Here is a 25,264-nt window from a genome sequence, read left to right on the forward strand (position 1 = left end):
ACATTTGACAATAATAAATATGGTAACCTTCCATTCAGTCTTAATTAAAAAAGAGTTGGCGGAGCTTTGAAAGTTCCATAGCATTCTTTATTTGTGTCACTTGGGAGCAAAGCAAGTAAATCCTTAATTAATGCACAATCTAAGAAAAAAATACCAAAATTCATAAAATTTAAAATATTTAAAAACTTCATTAAAGACTCAAAAAAATCAATGAACAAAATCACTTTAGCTTATACATTAAATTAAATTTCCCTCCAAAAGCTTCAACACGAAGCTTTCTCATAATCACTTTAAGATTCACAGAGGATCAAATTTAACCCTCAAAAATTCTTTCACTTTTTACTTTTTGAACCTTCGAGAAAGATGTTGGCATTTTAAACCAATTTAAAGAATGACTTAATCTTTGAATACTTTTTGAAATTGAAATCCATCCTTTCAGGAAACTTGCAATACTTTTAAAGTTCATGAACAGAATTTAAAGTTTGCCATACTTTATTATCCAAGATTCACTTTCACTTTCTTTTTCAATACCCTTGAATATTCAATTTTCTTCTATTCAGGAAAAGGAAATTCCAATTTTACACATGACAAATTTTAATATGTCTTTTTTTCTATCATTTCTCTTCCTTTTTTATATGAATTTACTGCTTAATCGAATGAAAATGATGCGATAATGACAATGATGACACAAATATATAAATTTTGAAAAAACATCAACATTACTCAGGGGTCTTTATAATGTAAGTCTATTTTCATATTGGTTTTTAAGTATGCAGAGATGGTGTGATATTTCTATTTGGTTGTGAGGATTGATTACTTTAAAGCAGTGCTATCCAAAATGAGTCCTGAGGCAGACCAATGGGTATGGTTTCTGGAATTTTTAACGGAAAATGGCTGAAATAGTCGTTTTAAGAAATTCTCAGAGATCTAAGTCACTTAAGTCACCGGCTGGTCGCCGGCCAAAAAAACGACTTAGCTAAGCCGATGTATTAGCTGGCTAAACTTATTGGCTTATCTTAGCTTATTTTTAACCACCGTCGACTAAAAAACCAACGGCTTTGATATCTGGAAATTCTATATTACCTGCTAATATTTTAAACCCAAATCTCAGCATGATTAATTGATTGTAGACAATTTTAGATGTTATTTGATAATTTCTTAAATATAATCTAAGAATAGAAGATCCAGATCATAAGTCGACCAGAGAGTAATATAACTAAATCAGGAGGGCGTACAATTTAGGTGACATGTGACAAAGAAGTGACAGAAAGGTGACAAGAATGACAAAAATTACAATATATTTTGCCTGAGTTGTCCGGTCCTCGATTAAATCTTGTGAGACTATGAGCTTGCTCGTGGCAATGGTGCCTCGAGTGCGCGCGACAATGGGCCTCCGTGAGCCCCAGCCAAGGAAGTAAGTATGAGCATACTCCGTGCAAAGCCACTTTCGAGAGTATTCTCAAATGAATTAAAAAATCTTGCTCGTGAGTAAATTCTTAGGTTAGGAAAACCAGGCGATAATATCACAAACTCCAAACAAATACTGTTAAATCCATCGTATTTCAAGCGGAATTTAACGATATTTGAAGAAATTGTGTTTCATTCAAATATCGCTGACAGCTTAGCCTGGATAATTTCACTCAACAGTGTATGTATATGCCAAGTATGTGATTTGTATGTTGGGATATGTTCAGATGTTAAAAAAGCCTGACAAAATCTACTCGAATAGCTCACAAATGAGTTAATCGATCGAAATTCCGGCCTTTTGTTGACGTTACTCTGACTTGATGCTGGATTCGGTTTAAATTCGTGTCAGAGTCACACTTGACTGTTGCTGGATTATCCTTTTATAGCTTTCTTTGCACAGGTTGGGTTCGGAAATAGCAAGTTGTAAACTTGTTTGTGGGGCTGTCACCCTACAAGCGAGGGTTTGAGTAGGATTTTAATCTACTCTTTTAAGTACATATCCCTGCACAGCTTCTGTCGCCAGCGGTTGATAACAGAGAATACCACCTAAAGGTACACACTTGAAATGATTGTGACTTTTTACGTCGACAGAAGTTCTGCAGAACTTCTGCAGAACTTTTGCAGAATTTCTGCAGAACTTTTGCAGAATTTCTGCAGAACTTCTGTAGAAATTCTGCAGAAATTCTGCAGAATATTTTTCATATTTTTCACGTTTTATCAAAAAAAAAGTTCGCTCATGCCAAAGACTTGAACCCATGACGACCACCTTCATGTTTCAATAACCTTAACTATAACCATTTCGCCACCAAGACATAATATTTCATATATGCATAATGGCAATTTTTCATATAGATATATAAATATTACTTTGGTATAATTATTTTAAATATAATAAATATCAAGAAATTTAATTTTTTTTTTCACATAATTAAAGAATAGATTTTACGTAAATTTTCATTATTATTTCATAAATTTTGTATGAAATTATATACTTCACTAGAAGAATTTTTGTAGAAGGAAAAATTACAGTTAAAACCTTAAAAATTTCCTCTTGTGAAGTATATAATTTCATACAAAATTTTTTAATATAATATCCTCTTGTGAAGTATATAATTTCTTACAAAATTTATGAGATAATACACTCTTGTGAAGTATATAGTTTCATACAAATTTTTTGATAAAATACCCTTTTGTGAAGTATATAATTTCATACAAAATTTCTGAAATAATAATGAAAATTTACGTAAAATCTACCTATTCCTTAATTATGTGAAAAAAAATTAAAATTTCTTGATATTTATTATAATGAAAGTAATTATATCAAAGAAAAAAAAAACCTTTTAGCTATTCAGATCTTTAAGATCCAGAGCTGCGCTAGGGCGATTCGCGGCTAATGATTGTTTAACGAGTGAGGGTGCGCCAGACCACTGCACTCAATAGACCTACAGTTTATAGTGGGATCAGAACCACTTCTTTGATGACATTACTGCCTGTAGCCTTCAAAGGGAGGCTGTGAGCCGCGTTTCCACTACATATGATTCGAAAAAGGACATGTGAAAAATTTCCCATGCCCAGTCTCGAACCCATGATCGCTAGATCGGTATTGCAATAATTATGTACCGAAGTACTAAACCATTCCGCCACCGAGCCACTTCGACTCACCCCCAATTATATCAAAGAAATATTTATATATCTATCTATATGAAAAATTGCCATTATGCAAATATGAAATAATATGTCTTGGTGGTGAAATGGTTATAGTTAAGGTTATTGAAACATGAGGTCATGGGTTCAAGTCTTGGCATGAGCGAACTTTTTTTTTTTTGATAAAACGTGAAAATTATGAAAAATATTCTGCAGAATTTCTACAGAAGTTCTGCAGAAATTCTGCAAAAGTTCTGCAGAAGTTCTGCAGAAATTCTGTCGACGTAAAAAGTCACTCCCACTTGAAATATACTACACGGGCTAAAACAGACAAGAGTGGCTAAGAATTTTAGATACAACAACATAACAGAAGTCCATTACAAGAAGTTAAAAATTAAAATACATTAATCCACTTCTAGACACAAATCTAGTGTCCTCTAGTGTAAATTGAATTTCCCAAAAAATCATAAGATAACATCCATAATAAAAAATAGCATTATATATCTCAATATCACACCAGCCTCTGCTAAAAGCCAATTTATCTTAAATGAAGATGAAGAACAACAAATGTATATAGACAACATATCCATTTGCATAAGTTACTAAAAAAAATCATTTTTCTTATCCAAATCTTCTTCCATTTATTTGACACAGTTGCTGGCTTCCGTTTTTTGTTGTAAATTTGCTCACCGGCCTTTGCGTAGACTGTATAGCGCACGAGGAGATTGTGAGCGCTGTAGTTACATGGTTAGGTAATTCTTGACAAAGAACAATTTTCTATTTCCTTTTTTTTTTTTACTTCTCTTAGTGATAAGCTTGAAATTGTCCATTTGGGAAATTCTCTTTTTTCATTTTCAATTTTCTACATTTTCTCTCTTTTTATTCCACTTTATTGTTATATTACGGTTTAGGATGGATAAATTCAAGTATGAATCCTGTTATCTATGCATGTTGGAGTCGAGATTTTAGACGGTAAGTATGAATATTGGACTCTTGATGATTTTCCAATAAATATTTTTTTAGCTTTGAATACAGACATGAAATAATTCAGCATGTGGAATATTGCTCAATAGAGCAGTGGTGGAGAATCTTTTATTCCTCGCGGTGTACCTTAGTGGTTAGCCTCGACCGAAACTGCGTTTCATGGCATTTTGCAGGTGTATGAATGTGCCGCGACACACAGGTTGTCCACCACTGCTTTAAGTTGCTAAGTGTCCAACAATGGACAGCACACTAATATGCCATGGCACACAGTTTGCCTACTACTGTTTTAAGCTCACCAATATGCCGTGACACACAAATTACCCTTACTTACTTACTCTGATTGCCGTTCAGATCTATGACCTCCCTCAGATGACGCCTAAAGCTGGCTCTATTGTCGGCTTCCACCTGTCAATTGCCAATTCTAAATGGTATTATGTGGTATACCTAGTGGGATACATAGGTTGCTCACCACTGCTTAAAGTTGCATGATGGTCCATCGTGGACAGCACTCTAATGTGTCGCAGCACACAACCTTCCCATCAGTGCTTAAAGTGGCAAAACGTCCGACAATGGACAACGCACTATTTTGCCACGGCACATAGGATGCTCAAAACTGATTTAAGCACTCAAATGTGTCACAGCACACAGGTTGCCCACCACTGCTTAAAGTTCCAAAACGTCCAACAATGGACAGCGCACTATTTTGCCACGGCACATAGGATGCCCACCACTGATTTAAGCACTCCAATGTGTCGCAGCACACAGATTGCCCACCACTCCATAAAGTTCCAAAAAGTCCGACAATGGACAATTGTTTTAAAAAAATCCCACAAATTTTGATTGATTCCATTTTTGCAACAAAAATCCATTCGTCCATTTCATAATTTTGTTGAGATTTTTCATGCCAGTCCATTACTGAATCCATCAATTTTACTTCTTTGTATTATTTTTTGTACATTACCATTTTTCCCCATTATTATTCATTGTACATAAACTTCAGTTTTACTGCAGTTTTCGGTAAATAAATATGGTGATTTCTCAGTTTGGCCATAAAAATTTTTATACTGTGTGCTTTTTCCTTTTTTTGTTAAGTCATTTGACGAATGATGAAAGTTCTATTAGGGAAAGTAAATATTTTGTAGAATTTTTGCGGATATATAAAAGAAAATCTAGGAATTGTTATTACTGTTGGGTGTTTTTGTTAAAAAAGTTGTTTGCTAAGTTTTTCTTAAAATGCTTTTACGAATATCAGATTCTTTTATTCAAATCGCGGGAGGCACGCGGCGTGGGAAAATCGTAGAAAATCATTGAAAATCGACTTCAAGCTAAACTAATTTCGGTTAGGAGGTGGATTTTTAACATTTTGTACGCTGTGTGCCTCTCGGTTATAATATCGACCAGAGTTGTCGGATATGTAGGTGTCTAGCTTTACCATGATAGCATTTGCCTTCGTCTAAGCATGGTCTAGATCAAGGCAAACTTATGCATAGTCAAAAACGCATGCTTATGTCTATACATGGTTCTTAGTTTAAGTTACTTACTCCTTATTGGAAACATGCTCCGACTTGGATCCTAGGCTATTTCAAAAGACCTTCCATTTGACTCTGTTGCTGGCCAAATCATTAAACTTGTACAAATACTCTGTTTTGACATCTAATTGACATTCCCACATTACTGTTCTAAGCCAAGTTGCTTTTGGAGCACCAAGGCGCATTCTTTCCTTGTGGATTCCACCCAAGCGCGATAAAACAAGTTTGTGTTTCCATCCCACTTACGACAATTTTCTAGTGTATAGTTTAACAACACCCTAAACAAAGCTTGTAGCTCCGAATAGCACAAATCAGTTAATTGATCATAAATCCGACTCCAGGCTGGTGTGACTCCGACTTGGTATCAGATTCTATTTGAATACGGCACCATATCAAAGTCATGCCATCCTAGTGCCCGATTTTGGATCGATCAACCAACTTATGCTTCTCGGCAGACTATTAGAACAGATGCGTTTCTAACAAAATTTGTAACAGCAACCACAACTTCCATAAACATTAAATGACCTCTAATTATATGCATTTAGGAAATTTTCGAACAATATAATCTATAATATCATTATTCATTTTCCATTTACATATTTTAACAACCGAAAAAAGGCTGTCATGTAAATAAGGGTGAATTATTTTTGATTAATTGTTGTGATTTTTGATAACAAACATGCAGCCCTAATTGTCAGTTTTTTTTGCCATCAATACAACATAATCGGAATCAAAAAATAATCATTATTAATATTAATTTGGGAGAGTTTATTAAAATATTGAGATGTAAAATAGGAAACATGCTAGTCATTTTAATTAATAGACTGGAAGTTGTTCCTTAAACAACTTCAACGCTTTTAAGTTATTTACACTAAATCTCTGGTCAATTTATGAATCATAAATTTTCATCAAAGTGAAATATTTTCTATAATTTATTTTTTTTTGCCCTTTTATGATCCTTTGAACTTGTTAATTTAATGTACATTTCATGTCAAGACACTCATTTGAATATTTTGGATAGGTGTCGTCATGTAAAACATGTAAATCATTGAAATAGTTTTTGCCAAATTTATTGACATGATTTGTGGTTTAAATTAAATTTTATTCAATTTTATGAAGTAACTACCTAAGTGAAATGGGAAAGGGGGTCTGGTTTGGAAGCATTTTTGAGACTAAGAATGAGTGATTCTGATAGATTTTGAGTCCAAGACCGAAACTGAGATTGAGACTGAGACTGAGACTGAGACTGAGACTGAGACTGAGACTAAGACAAAGACCGAGGACTGAGGACCAAGCTGCGAGACCGAGACCAAGAACGGAACCAAGACTGAGACCAAGAATCCAAAAGAATTCTTCTCGGTTTAGATTGGGTTTTACTATATCCTTTACTATAGAAGGCTGATGACCGGTTCAAAATTCTCTGCTTTTGCCAGAAATTTGACAGCATTTCAAAACCCCTTCCCCTCAAAAAAAATCTCAGGCTATTCCCTAAAGTCACAAAACACTTTTTGTTCTTTAATCATAAAACCTTAATAAAAACCACAAGACAAGAAAAGAAATTCTGCAGAATTGACTGTAACATGAAATGTAATTTTCTAAACTGACACCCCTTTGAGAGAATTCCTTCCAGGAAATGAACAACAATGCTGTAACAGATCTGTAAGAACTATGTTGTTTTTAGATTTAATTTTACTTTCCTTGTTGTAATTTATTGGATAAAATTTTTTACAAAGCTTTACATTATGAAAGTACAGGGATACATATTTTTTTACCTCCTCCTTCCTTTTGACTGTTCTGACAGTTCATAAAAAAATTTGTGGTTTGTTTTTAAATAAACGGATGTAAGTATGCTGAAAATGTCTGTATTCAGAAGCACAAAGAGCGTATTTTAGAGCATTTTTGAAGTTTGAACAGTAAGGTTGCTTAATAATTCACTTTGCCTGGTTGGCTGACTCAATAATTTGACAGTAACTCAGTAACTAGACAGCGGACAGAGCTCTGGTTTATTTTAACAGCTCAGTTCTATCAAGTTATTAGGGCGTTGATCATTTGAAAGTTTGAAATCAACCCAGAAATACTATAATTATCAATTTTTTTATTTTGGTAAACAAAAACACGTTTTTTTCATTGTTTTACAGTGTTTTTCAATGTTCTACAATGTTCTTACAATGTTTTTTTTATCAAAATTTAAATTCGACGTAACAGTTGAAAGGGTTTGAATTATAAAAATGCGTTAAATATTGAAATTCATAAATTTGTTGTATGAAGACTTGGAGTATACTGGATCTTGTTTTTAAGGACGGGAAAAAGACTTGGACCTTACTGGATCTTTTTTGTAGGTCAAGAAAGTGAATTGGATCTTGTTTTTAAGATCGCAACTTAGACATTACTGGATCTTGTTTTTAGTACGAAGAAGTGTTTTTAACTTTACTGGATCTTGTTTTTTAGACCAAGATAGTGACCTAAACCTTACTGGATCTTAATTTATAGGTCCAAAAGTGATTAGATCACCCAATAAAATACTGATTGCTGAGACAAAAATGCGCTGAATACCCTCGATATAAAACAACGACTTTCAACATTCTATTTGTGAATGTTTTGAATGAGCTGCTTAGTAGCAAAAAAAAAATATATACACGATTTATTTATATACTTTATTCCATTCTATTCTCTCCCCCAACAGAGCATTTGTTAGGATATTGTGTGTATGCTGTCCTAGAAAAATTCGAAGGAAATATCAACCAACAATGAGATCAAAGGCTTCCCAGGTATGACAGTTTCATTAAACATTCTAAATTGCTGCTTTATTTTTTTTATGCATAGTCATTGTCATCCAACTTAAAGTTTCCTTTTATCCAGCAGTGAATTTTATTTAAATTTAAAAGAGAATTTTTATGATTAATCGAGAAATAAATTATATCTAAAAGTTGTGCATGTGAAAACTTTAAACACAAATCTGCTGCTTTGAAACTATTCAATGCGAACCAAAAAAACGGATGGAATCATTTCTTTTTCAGCCAGCAAAAAAAGCACAATAAAGAGGAAAAATTAATTTGAAAAGTTTTTCAATATATTTCATCTTCTTTGTTGGATACAAAATCAGGGATAAAAACGATTCGACAGCATATTTTTGATTTTTTTTGACTGAAATAGGAATAATAGCGAATGGAAGTCGAAGGTCTCGATGGGATTAAAAGTTGAAAATGTCTTCATGATGTTCCTAAGCTGTGATGAATTTATGTTTTAGTAACTATGTGAACTTTTGGACCGTTCTTACACTCAATTTATGTTGACAATTTTTTTAAAAAGTTGATAACTTATTCAGGATAGCACACGGCATATAAATGGATGAAAATTCTGCTCCAGGCTGATTTGACTCTAGTCAGATTTCTGAACTGTGAACATGAATTCTGTCCTCCCTACGGTGAGAGAAGGGGCTCTAAAATCACTATTTTTAGCATTAGGGACGGTTAACAAATTTCGGAACTTTTTAAAATAAAAGTTTTAGACCCCCTTTCCCCTATTTGAACTCCGTTTAACATAAATCAATCAAAATATAAATATTCCCGACCTGAAGCCGTATTTAAGATTGATTTACAAGTCTGTTGACTTGTTCTATTCGGGAACGCTTTAAAATAAAATCATGAACCAAAGTTTGGACTCTGTATTGAGATTGTAGACACTTTTCTCACCTCAACGTGAATTCGAAATGTTTTCAAAAATTTTACTTACTTACTTACTTCCTTAGCTCGGGTTGTTGAAAACTGTAACTGCTGCGCCGTGGAACTCGCCTCTGTGCTGCACGGAACTCCCTAAGTCTTTCCTTATGCCTTATCGCTGCCGTACTGCTGACACCACTTGTGTTCACTGCTGACTTGTCCGATACTGCTGACTCTGATCCATCTTCCTTATGCGATGCACTTTCTTTTGACCTTACTGATGACTCTGGTCCACTTTCCTTAAGCGATGCTTCTTCCGTATGCTGGACACGACTACTGTCCAATACTCCCTTAACTGATACTATACTTCGTATCACTGTATTGCCCATAGTGGCGTTGAACTGTATACTCTAGTACTGATAAGTACTCTTTGAGTAATCCTTAATACTGCCTTTGTACTGAAAAGTACACCTTAATTAACAATCGCTAATAGTACTGAAAAGTACTCTGTAAACCACGTGCTATATTTATTTAGCCTTTATAAAACCTTACTATGGTTTTACTTTGGTTTTATCTTTATCCTTTATCCTTTAATTGTTTCCTTAATGAGTTCTTAAACTCGACTGACTTTCTCTCCAAAAAATTCCTCCTTTTATACTTAAAAGTTCCCGCCAAATATTCCCGCCAAAATTCCTAAGTTCAATTTTGAACTTTACTTTTGAATTTTGAACAACCGTTAAACTCTTTAAATCCTGAATGACCGTTATTTTCTTTTGCCTTAAAACTCAAATCTCAACACTCCTCCTCAAAAGAAAATAACCTTTCCATTTTTGCGTAGCTCCTTAACTTCGAAATCCTTTCACCTGTAAGTGGTTTTGTGAGCATGTCCGCTACATTCTCCGATGTTGGACAATACTCAACCTTGAACTCATTCTTTTCCCTCAAATCCTTTATGAAATGATACCTCGTGTCTATATGCTTCGTCCGGTTGCTGAACTTTTGGTTTTCTGTCATCTTTATGCAGCTTTGATTGTCTGCATAAACTTTAATCCTTTCTAAGTCAAAACCAAAATCCTTACATAGTCCTTTGATCCACATGACTTCCTGTACTGTTTCCGACAATGCAATGTACTCTGCTTCTGTAGATGATAATGACACACAGACTTGCTTTCTACATGCCCAGCTGATTGTTCCTCCATTCAGCATCACCACGTATCCACTATTCGATTTTCTGTGAACACGGTTTTCTGCCCAATTAGCATCTGAGTACGCTGTCAGATCCTGTCCTTTTCCTGGTTGGCCAAGCTTCAACCTTAAATCCTTTGATCCCTTAATGTACCGTATCACTCTCTTAATCTCATTCAAATCATTCCTTGATGGACCTTTGATCTTCTGACTTAAGATCGATACACTCGCTGAGATATCAGGTCTTGTGTTAGTTGATAGATACAACAACATTCCAATTAGCCTCTGATACTCCGAGTTGTCCTTTAACATTTCCTTATCAAAAACTTTGTCGTAACCTGGATCCAAAGGATACTTTGAAATCTTTGCATCCTTTAAACCCGCCTTTTCGACAATTTCCTCTATATATCTTTCCTGTTTGATCATGTAGCAACCATGATCATCCTTCTCCACTTCTATTCCCAAGAAGTGCCTAATCTCTCCTAAATCCTTCAAGTCAAATTCTTTATTCATACTGCAGAATAGATTGCCCATCATTTCCTCACTGTTGCTTGCCATCAAAATGTCATCTACGTGAATCAATATATGATTCATGTACATTCCTTCAATCCTTGAGTACAAACATTGGTCGTTCGTACTCTGTTGATAACCATTATCCAACAAGATTCTTGTGATCTCCTTATTCCACTGCCTTGCCGCCTGTTTCAATCCGTAGAGTCCTTTCTTGAGCTTGCATACTTTATTTCCTTCTTCAAATCCTTCTGGTTGCTTCATATATATTTCCTCATCGATCTTTCCATTTAGAAATGCCGTCTTCACATCGAAATGCTTTACTTTAAAACCTTTAGCTGAAGCTATTGACAGCATTGTTCTAAATGTTGTGGATCTCACCACTGGAGCGAAAACTTCATCATAGTCAATTCCGTACTTCTGCGAGAATCCCTTTGCTACCAGTCTCGCCTTATATCTTGTTATTTCTCCCTTATCATCTTTCTTAATCTTGTAAACCCATTTCGACCCTATAGCTTTTCTGCCATTAGGCAGATCCACAAGTTCCCATGTCTCGTTTTCATGGATCGCATTTAGCTCCTCCTTCATAGCTTCCATCCATAAATCCTTATCTTTAGATTCTACCGCCGCCTTGAAGTTTTCAGGCTCCTTTTCTTCTGTGCTCTTGTAGACTATGTAGTCGCCCAATTTACTTGGCAACTGTCCAGCATTACTTCTTGCTGATGTTCTCAACGGGACCTCAACTACTGGTGCTGGTTGCTCCTCCTGAATTTCTATTTCTGGTTCCTCCTGAACTTCTACTTCAAGCTCCTCCTGAATATCGTCTTCAAAATCCTCAGCATCGAAGAACTCATCCATTAATTCTCCGTCCTGTGTTGACCCTTCTGGTTCATAATAAAATGACTCAGACTGTTTCTTTTCAACCACTTTATCCTTAATTCTTTTCTTTACAGGCTTCCTATCCTTTTCTTTACCTTCTGGCTCCTTGACTTTTACCTTTTCTTTAGGCTCTATAACTTTACCCTTTTCTTGTTCGATGAACACCACGTCTCTACTAACTGTGACTACGTGATTCCTGTTAGCCACTCTGTAACCCTTTGATTCATCATCATATCCGATGAACTTCATCTTTTCAGCCTTTCTGTCCAGTTTTCTTCTCTTCTCATCCGGAATCTTTACGTAGACCTCGCAGCCAAATTCATGTAACTCTGTATAGTCCGGTTTCTTCCCAAAGAACAGCTCATATGGTGACGCCTCTTTTGTTGCACCTATTACTCTGTTCAACACATAATTGGCCGTGTCGACAGCTTCTGCCCAAAAGTTCTTTGGAAGATTCGCTTCCTCCAGCATTGTCCTTGCTGCTTCCATCAACGTTCTGTTCTTTCTTTCAGCTACACCATTTTGCTCTGGAGCATAGCCTACTGTACACTGATACTTAATTCCTTCTTTCCTTAAATAGTTCTGAAGATGGCTGTTGATGAACTCTTTGCCTCGATCAGTTCGCAAGATCTTTGGCTTTTTGCGAAACTGCGTCTTTAACTTCTCAATGTACTCTATAGTCCGCTTTGCAACCTCGTTCTTTCCTTTAAGAAACACCACTTCAGTGTATCCACTCTTAATGTCCGTAAACGTTGCAAAATATCTCGATCTTCCTATTGACTGTACCTGCATTGGACCACAGACATCACTGACTATGCAGTCCAATACCTCCTCTGTATCCTTAGCCTTCTTTGGAAATGACTTCCTTGTCATCTTCCCCTTTAAACAACTTTCGCATGTATCTGTACACTGACATTCCTTTATAATGAAATCCTTTGAAGCCATACGCCTAATGTCTGGAAGATTGCGATGACCCAAAATCCTATGCCACTCGTGAACGCAAAACTGTTTATTCTCCTTTACTTTATGACATACATCTGCAGGCTGTAGATAATATAAGCCACCATGCCAATTTCCAACACAAATTGATTCTCTCTTATGCCACAGAAAACACTTGTCCTTAGTGAATTCTACCTTGAATCCCTTTTCCGTTAACTTCCTTACAGAAATCAAGTTTCCGTCCAATCTAGGAACATATAAACACTCTGTAAGCTCAACCTTTAAGGTTCTCCTTCTGCCCTTATCATAGACTATGATATTCAAGGAGACCTTTCCTACTCCTTCAACGTCGACACTGTTTCCATCAGCTGTTTTCACCTGTCCACGTCTTTCTCTTAGCTCAGTGAACATTTCCTTGATGTTACAAACATGCTTTGTAGCACCCGAATCAATGCACCAATCATAGCTGATGTTGTTCTCTGAAGCTCTCTTTCCATTGAGTCGCGCACTCATCACTATTTCCTTATTCCGTACCTCAGGCAGGCCGCTGCCTGGGCCCATAACCTGTTGAAAACTGTAAGTGCTGCGCCGTGGAACTCGCCTCTCTGCTGCACGGAACTCCCTAAGTCTTTCCTTATGCCTTATCGCTGCCGTACTGCTGACACCACTTGTGTTCACTGCTGGCTTGTTCGATACTGCTGACTCTGATCCATCTTCCTTATGCGATGCACTTTCTTTTGACCGTACTGTTGACTCTGTTTCACTTTCCTTAAGCGATGCTCCCGTAGTCTTGACACGACTACTGTCCAATAATCCCTTAACTGATACTATACTTCGTATCACTATATTGCCCATAGTGGCGATGAACTGTACACTCTAGTACTGATAAGTACTCTTTGAGTAACCTTTAATGATTCCTTTGTACTGAAAAGTACACCTTAATTAAGCAATCGCTAATAGTACTGAAAAGTACTCTGTAAACCACGTGCTATATTTATTTAGCCTTTATAAAACCTTACTATGGTTTTACTTTGGTTTTATCTTTATCCTTTATCCTTTAATTGTTTCCTTAATGAGTTCTTAAACTCGACTGACTTTCTCTCCAAAAATTCCTCCTTTTATACTTTAAAGTTCGCGCCAAAAATTCCCGCCAAAATTCTAAGTTCAATTTTGAACTTAACTTTTGAATTTTGAACAACCGTTAAACTCTTTAAATCCTGAATGACCGTTATTTTCTTTTGCCTTAAAACTCAAATCTCAACACGGGTACAAGAGAGCACATTACCGCACGTATGGAATGTCTAAAGACAGCTCTATTCTTGGAAACATTTTTTTATTAAGGACTAAAGTGTCCTTTTCAACAGATCCGATACAGGAATTCTTCGATCTTCCTCGCGATCTCGTGTCATCCACAAAATATGCAGTAGTTGCTTTCAAACAACGATCGCTTTTAAAAATCCTATTTCATAGAGAGCAAACTACGTAAGAATTGCCGAAAACAAGACCCAAGATCGACTTTACTGTAGTCCAGAACTCGAGTCGATTCGACCTGAGTTGACTTTTCTATACAAAAACTCAAGTAGATTTCGAGCTCTTCTCTAGTCTGAGGCCAGGGACCAAAAGTCACAGCCATGCTTTACTGAAGCTGAATTTTTATCCTTTTCTACTCCGTGTGTCTTCCGGGATTGATATTAATTTATAGACTGCGCTTAAACAGAATCCAAATTTCACTATGCATTTTTCATAAACTATTCCAAACTCTATCAAAACCTCAGGAAAAAAGAAAAGTCTTGCAGATAATAACAAAAAAGACTTAATTGACACAATTACTCAATCTTATCTCCAACACAAAACTATAACTTCCTCAACATTCAGTGTATCTAAAAGAACTGATTTTTTTCTTTTCCAAAGAATAGTTTCAAAAATGCAGAAAAATAGAGTTTAAAAACTTTTTAATGCTGACGAAAGTGAATGAAAAATTTATTTTTGCTTTTAGAGAAATTAAAAGTTTTATTTTTTATTGTAGTTCCCATAAGTTTCATTGCAAGAATTTTGTCCGCATCATAAAATATTTATTCTTTTATTATCTTTATTTTCTATATGACTAAGCCAGTGGTGGGCAACCTTTTATTCATGGCACGCACTAGTGACAAGCCTTGACTGAAGCCTCACATGCCATTCGATTCATGGCATTTCTACACTAGCGTGCCGCGTCACAAAGATTGTAGGTTGCCCACCACTGACCTTAAGTATTCCTCCACCATCATAGGCAAGTCAGCTTTGAAAATTACACTTGACATAATTTGAGTTAATTAATTTTTATAAGTCAGACAGAAATGGGCTCTGAATTTGCCTTGACTTCAAGTTTTATGCAGTTTTAATTGGGATGTAAAGGGAAACATTTTAATTTTATGATTTTCTTAAGGATTAAAAGCACTTAAGGAAGAGAATAAGAAATTGTTATTAAATATACTTAAAATCCGCATCCTTGAGAATCTCTCCTTGTCTGTCTTTGTTTGCCTTTGCAATTACTTTAATTGGAGTTGAAGATATATACAAACAGGATTTAAGTAGTATTGCTGATGCCAATTGGAAGTGTATTGCAAATGAAGGAACTGTTGTTCTGTATTAGATTATGAAATTAAGTAGATAAGGATAGACAATGCCAAATAGTTTCAAATGTTGCTTCCATTTTATATGAACGACTGTTGATTGTTGAAACTTAATTTTGGCACTTAATAACTTGAGTATTGACAGTCCATAGCAGGCAATGAGCATCCATTCATGGTATATTAATACCAACTACCTATAAAAGCGGCATCTCTGCCTGTAAGGGTGAATAGCAGAAAAAATGTCACTTTCCGAACAACTTGTTCTTAACGGGAATCGAACCCGCATCCTAAAATTTACAGTCGAATGCTTTTCGTACTAAGCTATCGGGGTTGTTAGAAGTGCTTGACAGAATGCCAATTTAAACTATTATTCTGCTCCGGAAATTTCTATACAATGTCTCTAACAGGCATAGAGCATCAATAGCTTGTTTTACTTAAAAATAAGCCTGCTCATTAGCGTTTCTCTTAGTTTAGTTTGCGTTTAAAATTGCCATAAAAACTCATCATGTTCCTTCAAAATTCCATACAATTTCAATTCAACCAAATTTAAAGTTTTCACGCCATTGCGGCAAAACACTTCCTCATTCATAATGAGTTCAAATAACACTAAACTTAAATTACAATATACAGTGATATCGAGTGACAAATTAAGGCCATTTATAATGTTAAAGTTCACAGACAAATGTTTCTGTACTTCCTCTTTAAAAAACTTTTGACTACCCCGGGAAATCATTGTTTTTATTCAGAAATCAAAAAAAGACTGTAGGCAGCCGTGCTTTAGTCAATTTAAATTAGACGACAGACACTTAAAAAAAGTCGTCTGCATCATCATCCCACACACATAATAGCTTCATTGAATTGAATTCAGGGGCGTAGCTGGAGTTTTGTTGAGATGGAGGGGGTAGGTGGGGGCATTTTGAAATCTAATGGGTTTAGAGGGAGGGGGGTACATGTTAAGGGGGTATGTGTGTGAAGTGGGTTTGCCCACACCCACCCCTACCCCTCGGTTCATCCCCTGATTCAGTTAATTGAAGCTCTTTTTAAAGTTTGACAAACAACAAATTAAAGATTTTTTTTTTCTTAAAAAGAACAGACACAAAGCTGACGTGCTCTTCAATATTATGATAGCTTTATTACAAAAAATCATGAGAAAATATAACAAAAAAAAGTTTTGAATTTTCTTTATTTTTATTATCGCACCATTCAAACAACTTCTTTTTATACATCCTTAAGTAGAAACTTTTTTATTTTGGAATCATTATCCATTCCCGAGTGAAAGAAATGAAGAAAGCTGCATCGCGGAGCTTTTAAGGGTCCAATAAACCTTCTTTAGCAACACCAAATAGAAGCAGCCTATTTTTGGTAGTCATATGGATGCTGATAGTGTTATTAACCCTAACAGACAAAGAACATGCTTTCAAGAGATGGCTCATCTTAAATATACTAGATGAGTATGCTCGTGAGCGCTGCTCTTAGCTTACTCTACTCTTGAGAGCACGCTCTTTGCTTGCTAGGGTAAGGAAGATTTAGCACAGAACCTGAAGTTAATTCGGGTTTTGTTTGGAAAAGTCGACTTGGCTTCTTACAAAATTTGAGTCGATATCTGGCTCTGAGGTTGATTATTCAGTTACTGGTACGGTACGGTACATATACCATATAATCACAAGTATAGTACACCTCGTATGACAAAGTGGTATGCCTGGACCTTACCAATGATGAACCGATTGTGCGGTAGTGGTACACCTATGGTAAGTTACAGGTATAGCAATTTGTCATATAAGGTGTACCACTATACTATACTAGTGGTGTACCTATCCGTACCATAACTTACTAGGACCGAAAAAACATCCTCAGAGCTAGAAGTCGACTGTAATTTTATCTGAAGTCGAGACTTGGTTGAGACGACTTTAGTCAACTTTTCTATACAAAATCCTAGCCGACTTGGGGCTCTCCACTAAACCTTCTTTATCAACACCATTGACGTTTGGCTAAGTTAGGTTCAGAGTCCGAAGTACCGGAGAAATCAGTCCTTGGTTTAGCGGACCATTTGTGTCTTCATTTGTGTCTCTCGGGATTCTTTTTATGATTTTTTTGTTAAACAGTTAATTTTGATTGTTGTTCATTAAGTTAAAAATATTTATGCTTATTACGTTGTTTATTACAGAGATTCGCGTCAAGGCGTTGCTATTCTACATGTTCATTACACGGCATTCAACATATTCGACATAACTCTTGTGAACAGTCTTATATTTAGTTCCTTTATACAAAAATATGTTTGCATAGATTTAAATACCGTTATCGAGATATAAAGATACTTTTTACTACTCACTGACTGATACTTATTTAAGTTACAACAACAAATCATCATCATCCATCCATCCACAAATTCTCTGTTGACTATTTTATATATATTTTTTTGATGTAAACATAATTAAATGAGAACAGACAGAATATTTTATAAATATATCTCATCTCCACTCTCACTACCTCCTTCCGACTACAACAACAAAAAATTATATAATATTTACAATATAAAACATTAAGTCTAACGTTGTTAATAAGGTATGTTATCAGGAAGTGTTTTCGTTTCAAATTCAAATCCCTTCCACATTATTTTTCTGTTTCCACATCCTTCATCTCTCTCTCTCTCTCTCACTCAACAAATATTACTAATTGCACTGTCTTAACACTTAATTACTCACTTAAATCTGTGAGGCACATACCTTGATTCGTCTTCATCATTAATACATTTTAATTCGGTATTATTTTTATATTTTATCACTAACTTATGTGCCATACTTCATGTACATTATAATCATTTTGATAAATATTTTCATTACTTTTGGTGTTAGAGATTGACAAATTGTCTCATGTAGCTACTTGTGTTGCTACAATTTCTATTAATCTCATCCTTTCTGTAAATATTGACTTCAAATCTTTCTATGATTTAGTTACTGTGAAATATGAAGATAGTTTATTGAGTTATATGAGAAGTTCTATTGCACAACACTTCTAATGATGAAATTTGGTGTAGGAAGTTGAAATTTGGTAATTGGCTAACTCAAACTTGACTCAAACTGCACAATATACTCGTTTGGGGTTCGCTATCTTGCCGTATTAACAATAAGACTTGAAGTTGATTTCAAATATGACGAACGTCTACTGTATACTTGACAAAATTCTACTGGATTATCCAACAAACCCCAAAAAGGTCCCAATTCTTCTAGATATTGAAAACTCAACAGGAATATTGGAAAGCTTGATATCTTATGAGAATTTGCTTTTTGAAACTTCCATGAATACTCAAGACTGTCTTAAAGGACCTCTGTATTACTGTTAAAAATGTCTCCGCATAGCGTCGGGTAATACAATGTTGAGCAGCTTTTCTTGTCCCATTGAACTAGGGTTTCCAAAAACGGGAATTATTCCGGGAATTCTGGAAACCTTACACTGAACACCTCAGCTGTAGAAAAAATTTTTGCAGCATAATAATCTTCAAATTCAGTGTTATATCGATTGAGAATAATACAAAAAAATCTAACCTCAAAATCTCAAAGACGTGGCATTACGCTTGACATTCATGCTGTTATTTTGAACTTTTCCTAACCCCAAGCAAATGATATCAAGAAGACGTTACATCGGAGCTCATAAGGCTCCACTAAACTTCTTTAATTAACCCTCAAATGGAAGCAGTCTTGAAATGATTTTCATATGACTATACTTCAATAATCCATTAAGCATCCACAATGCTGCCAAAAATCCGTTTGGTGTGCATATGGCTTTTAAAAATTGGTGGCTTCCATTTGAGGTTAATAAAAGAACTTTACCGATGTACTAAAAGCTCCTTGGCGGAACTTTCTTCACTTGTGTTGGGAATTAAATTTGAAAATTGTAAAAAATTGTCTTTTTTTTAAGTTGCTTTAAAGCAATTTGCGGCTTACATGTGATTTTTGATGGGACACACAAGCAGCACACCAGTGAACCGAGGCACACAAGCAGCATACCAGTCAAACGCGGTACGCATGTTGCACACCAGTGTACCGCGGCTCACAAGATACTCTCCAATGGGCTAATATGCCCTAAAAATACTGAATACTTTTATGTCCCCTTTTTGGGCTGGAAACACATTTTTAAGTCAAGAATATTTCCACATCACCAATAAATATTTTGAGTTTTACCCCAAAATTGCTGAAAGTTACCTCCAACCTTTTGGAAAAAGTAAGTCTTCTGTGAAATTCTTGAAAATCAATTTGTACTTTCTTGCAACGTACCAGTGCGTAAGACAGAGGTGCCCAAACTTTTTCATACCACGACACACTTTATTGGTTAGCCATAACCTAAAACCGCACACAGCGTGCAGTTTGTGGCTTTTTCAAAATAATTTCTCGGTACACTTGTGTGTCGCGGCACACAGATTGCTCACCACTGGTGTAATAGCACACATTTATCAATAAATTTCCATAAAATGAGCTTACAATGTTTAAGCTTCTTTAATAAGAGTTACATACAATTTTCAGTTCCCACATCATCCTTAAAATAAGCCTTGATTTATTCAGAAAATCAGCTGATGAAATTTTCAGAAAATTTAATTTAATGATGCTCATTTTATGCTAAATTTTCAGGCACATCACAGCATGTGCACATAAAAAATTCAATAAAATTGTCGAAAATTCGAAGAATTTAAAAATCAATTTAAAAAGCATAAAAATAAAGCTGTAATGATTTTCGAGATTTTTAAGAGTCTTAAAAATAAACAATTTCTGTTCGTAGTCAATTGAGCTTTATTTACAAGATTTTGGCTGCATTTAAGCAGCTTTAAACATTTTTATCACGCGATATTGTATCTATTAAATTGAAAATAATAACTTTAAGAGATTTCGTCCATAAAACATTTTAAATTTCAAGTTCAAGGTCAACTTTAGAGTTGGGAATTGGCCGAAGACAATTGAAAAAAGCCTGCTGAATTTCTACTTCCAGGTTTCAACGGGTACCAATAAAAGACATTCGAATTTCAACTTCCAGGTGGCAACTGGCATCAACCAATTGCCATTTGGTGGCACCATCCATCTGCTGCCGGCTGGTCACCGTTGGCTAGCTATAGTAAACGGCTAAATCCTACCGAATTTCAACTTCCAGGTGTCAACGGGCATCGACCGAATGTCATTTCAACTTCCAGGTGTCAATGGGCATCGACCGACTACTGTTCAATGTCTCCATCCATCTGCGGGTGGTCGCCGTTGGCTGTCGATTGCCAACTCTGGTCAAAACTTAATCTTCTCATATTTTGCGCACAAAAAAGTGTTCATTCCTTATAAAAACAACTGTCAATCTCAAAATGAAAGCTCTACGTGATATTCATCCTTGTTGTGTCTTTTCCCCAGCACTTTATGGTGTAATATTCTATCTCTTCCTTACTCGCACTTTTCATTGTTTAACATCATTTGTCAATTTCAAAAAAAAATTCTTCTTGTTTTTCACGTTAAACAAGATTTCTTACTTTTCGTTCTTTTTTTTTTGTTCTTTTCTTCTCTGAGTTTTAAATGAGACATAAAAATAAAGCCTTGTACATTACATCGTCACATTTATTACATTCTGGAGAGATATCGCTTACAACTTTATCACTATTTTCTGAAATTTTAATGAACTGTACAAAACACTCGACACATATTTATGTATAAAGCAATGTCGAAAAGTTCTTTTTGGTGGAAGTTAGTTTGACATTTTTGAAGAAAAGTTTTTTAAAAAAATTAAAACTTTTTAAAAAGCTTTCAGTTTAAAAAGAGTTAAAAATTTCTGTTTAGCTATTGAAATTTTGAAAAATTTTGGAATGATTAAAATTTTAAAAATTTTCAGATTTTTAAATTTTTTAAAATTTTGAAAAATTTAAGATTTTCAACTTATTAAAAAGTTTCAAAATTTTAAGATTTTCAAATGTTATCAAAATTAAAATTAAAAGAGTGAAATTTTAAAAATGTTTAAAATTTCAAAAAACATTCAAAAACAAATTTGGAGAACCAATAATCTAAATTTCAAAAGTTCAAATTTTTTAATAAATTAGATTTTAAAAACTGAAACTTCCTAAAACTCCAAAATTGGCAAAAATTTTGAAAGAAAACATAAAATTTACGAATTCTTAAAATTTTCAAAAATTTATTTATTTTAAGTTTTCAAATGTTTTAAATCTTTGAAATCTTCTAAATTTTTCAATTTTTCAAATTTAAATTTTTTAAAAAAGTTTAATTTTTTGAAATTTTCAAAATTTTAAAAGATTTAGAAAATTTGTAATTTTCAAATTTTGACAGTTGAAAATTTTACAACTTTCAATTCTTTTTGAAAAATTCATATTATGTGAAAATTTTAAAATTTTTAAATGAATTAATTTTTAAGAATTTTTGTAAAATTTTTAAATTTTCATTATTTATTCTTCAACTTAACTTTGTTAATGATTTTTGTATCATTTTTTAATTGTTAAACATTATGAAAAAAAAAATAACAATATATAAGAAATATTTTAAAATTCCTTAAATTTCAAACTAACTTCAACCAAATCCAACTCAAACACTTAAACGCTAGAACATTTGAGAATAATGAAAATATTCCATTCCAATAAATACTGCATGTTTGCAAAAATATTTTATAAATATATGTTGTAACAAAACCATTCATATTCTTCATTGCATAGAGCTTATTTTTTATGTATGCTTTTGTCTGTATCAACCTAAATAATTGTATTTGCTTACAGCACAAAAAATTTATATTAATCCTCTTTCGTTATGCATATTGATGATGTTTTGTATGTAAATATTTGTAAATGATTCATAATTTCTGTGCTTTTCATTTGTTTTTTTTTTTTACGTCCTTCTACGAATAAAAAATTGTTTTGGTATATGGAGATTCTTTTTGTGTGGGGGAGCTTTTTTAGTTCAAAAATTTCAAAGGAATTTGGAATGATAATAGTAATAATAATAATAAGCAGGGTTGGGGCTAACTTATTTATCACGTAACTATTGCGGATCCCGAATTATGACTTTTTGTTAAAAATGTAGCAATTTAATCTAAATAATAGCTCCATTCTCTTAAGAGCGTTAGGTACTGAGTGACAGGCCCCTTGTGAGAAACTGGAATCACAAAATATATTGAAAATTAAGTTAAATTCTTTAGAATTTCAAAAGAACTCGAATATAGATTGCTAAAAGCTAATGTCATATTAGCTCTGAAATGGCAACAATGGCTTAAATGGTAGAGCGTCGGCCTTACGTTCCAAAGGTCCTGGGTTCAATCCCAGGTTATGACTAATTTTCGAAACACTTTTTCGATTTCACCGTTCTGGTTATGAGCTCGATTCGTGTATTAGATAAAATTTTGAGGTTTTCGACACACGTACATGATGTGTCTCCATAGGTCTTTCTACCAGGTAAATTGTAGGACACATCAAGTCTTATGATATCCTCGTTTCCATGCAATGTGCTGAGTTTCCAAGTGGTTCAAATCCCTCTACGAACTGTGGTCTATAGAGGGGAGTGGATCATCTGGCAGAAACTATGGATTGCATTGGATTTCATGGAAATTATGGATTAACTAAAAAATCGGGAGCGCCTGTGTTGCCCCATCTTCAGAATTTTCAGCTTCGCATAGCTTCATGTGGCATCACATTACACCCTTATTCCCCCTGATACCCATCAATTTTCGGCTTCACATGGCTTCCGTTCTTGTACCAGCAAATGAATTGGGTGTTTACAATATAGATTCGTAGAATCCATTGAATCCATAGTTTCTGATTCCAGATGATCCGGAATCCTATAGAGTACAGTAGATTCTCTAATTGCAGTGTCCTCCAACTCTTAAGTAGCCCCTGCTATTAAATGACAACATTTCCAACTCCCCCAACCCTGGATACAACGATCAATAAACTCAAAGAAGCGAAAAAAAAGTCTTTATTTGCCAAAAATCTTTATACATCCTCTTCAGTTTATGTTATTGTTTAAGTTGATAATTCAAAATTCGCATTTTTCTCTTTTTTCCCATTTTTGTTGCTTTATAGCAGTGCCATTTAGCGAGCGTTGTCACATCAACAGCATCTGTGAGTATTTTTATTATTAATTTAATATATCTACAAACACAGTAGAGCAAATTGTTTATTTGCTCATTGTATCATCGAGTTTACATATCGTATATATAATTTAATGTCATTAATTCACCATGAATAGAGCTGCAGCGTATGTGATGGCACCCAAATGAGAACAACAAGATTGAGAAGCTGTTCAAAAATGCGACATAACCTTCATCATAATTGTTGTCATAATCATCATCATCATTATCATAGACGTAATCGAGTGATAAAGCAAATTAAACGATGTACATTTGCAACAACAACAACTGAAATACCAAATACAAATGAGCTTATAACTGAAGAGAATCAGCATATGTCATTTAAAAGCCAAAGTTCGAATTCAAGCAATGCATCATCTATTAGGATTATTGAGTAGTAGACATGACATGTGGTTGTAGAAAATTCTTTATAAAAATCAAGACACACAATCTATTTCCGTGACTGATTACTTTACTTTAACATTATATCTGGATTATATTGAATACAATCATTGAACTCTCTCTTTTTTATTTAATTTAATATGCTCACTGTACTTCATAGATGATACGTAGGATGGGATATTATAAAATATGTAATAGTGTTGTTAATTATTATAATAGGGCGAATTATAAATATTAATTATTTTATTCACAAAATTTTATTGCTTTCACGAATATTTCTGCAAGGTAATAACAGATGGGTTTAATGTTTTCGACGGGATTGACGTTGCATGCATGTGCAAGCTGGTTTTAATTGCTAAATTGGAATATTAATGCTAAAATTGCTGAAAATCAAAAATTTTATTGAAAACTAATTCAAAAATCTCAAAAAATTCTGTTAAATTCCGCATTAACTAGGACGGTCATCTGCTGTACTTTTCACCCTTGCTGCTGTGTCCCGACAAAGCCCCAAAATGTCAGAAATTCCATACAAAGTTTTGTATTTTTGAAAAATTATGAACATTTTTATTTTGAAGATCCGGGTTCAAGCAATTATCCGCAACCATCCCCACCTCCCTCTCACTCCTCTCTACCAAAGGAACGTCCACTTACTACACACTTCCTCCTCCGAGGGAATATTCACTTATTATTCCTCTCCTCTCTAAAAGATCATTTATTCATTACGTAATACAGCGCTCTTTCTCTTACGTGACTAAATCTGAACCTAACCCTTTCCTTGCCTTCTAAGAACGTTACTCATAACAGAGACGTAGACAGGAAGAAGAGATCGAAAGTTGCGCTTTTATCCTCGAAAACCTCATTTGTTAGATGATGCAAATTGAAGATTTTTCTTCAAAAATCGGAAGGAAGAGAAGGGGGGTTGTTTGTGGGGTCTAACCCCTGATTACCCCTCGTTACGTAACAAATGAATGACTCGATAATCAAACTTCATAAATCCATAGTGTATCTCATATTCGAGTTCTTCGACATTAGATTGTCGAAAAATTCGAACGTTTCGAACTCAACTTATTTTAAAATACAAATTAAACGGTCAAAAATAATTTGAATATTGACGACAAAAAATATTTTTTTGAAAAGAATTCACGGTCGTTTTGCGAGAATCCCGGAGAAAGCCATAGTCTGCATAAATCCTCCTCAAAACCTCTTTCCTTTAAAAATTTCTCATCCTTATTCACTTCAATTTCCTTAAAGCATCTTTAAAGGAATAAGAAGAAAAACTAAAGCTGATCACTGAGCTGACAATAAGAAGTTTATTTCAACAAAATATGAATGTTGTTTCTTTAAGGCATTAATCTATCACGACTTT

The 25,264-nt window shown here is 34.4% G+C and overlaps 1 protein-coding gene across 2 annotated transcripts in view; it reads left to right on the forward strand.

Annotated features, from left to right (window-relative positions):
- The window catches only part of LOC139094077 (dopamine receptor 2-like), a 28,461-nt gene extending 4,106 nt beyond the window's left edge, over window positions 1–24,355 (forward strand). The window contains exons 2-8 of one of the 2 annotated variants that reach the window (XR_011544748.1): window positions 728–740; window positions 3,766–3,863; window positions 4,023–4,083; window positions 8,308–8,392; window positions 17,573–17,970; window positions 23,453–23,488; window positions 23,616–23,679. Coding sequence is in view for 1 of the 2 variants with exons in the window: in XM_070644991.1 (XP_070501092.1) it covers window positions 728–740; window positions 3,766–3,863; window positions 4,023–4,083; window positions 8,308–8,392; window positions 23,450–23,488; window positions 23,616–23,894 (575 nt within the window). In the remaining variant the exon portion in view is untranslated. Of the gene's footprint in view, window positions 1–727; window positions 741–3,765; window positions 3,864–4,022; window positions 4,084–8,307; window positions 8,393–17,572; window positions 17,971–23,449; window positions 23,489–23,615 lie in introns of both variants that reach the window. The other variant, XM_070644991.1, reaches the window with a different exon arrangement.
- The last annotated feature ends 909 nt before the right edge of the window (window positions 24,356–25,264 follow it).

Source organism: Chironomus tepperi, unplaced genomic scaffold, assembly GCF_022539635.2.
Source record: "Chironomus tepperi strain 1889 unplaced genomic scaffold, CSIRO-AGI_Ctep_v1 contig_349, whole genome shotgun sequence".
NCBI classification, from domain to species: Eukaryota; Metazoa; Arthropoda; class Insecta; order Diptera; family Chironomidae; genus Chironomus; species Chironomus tepperi.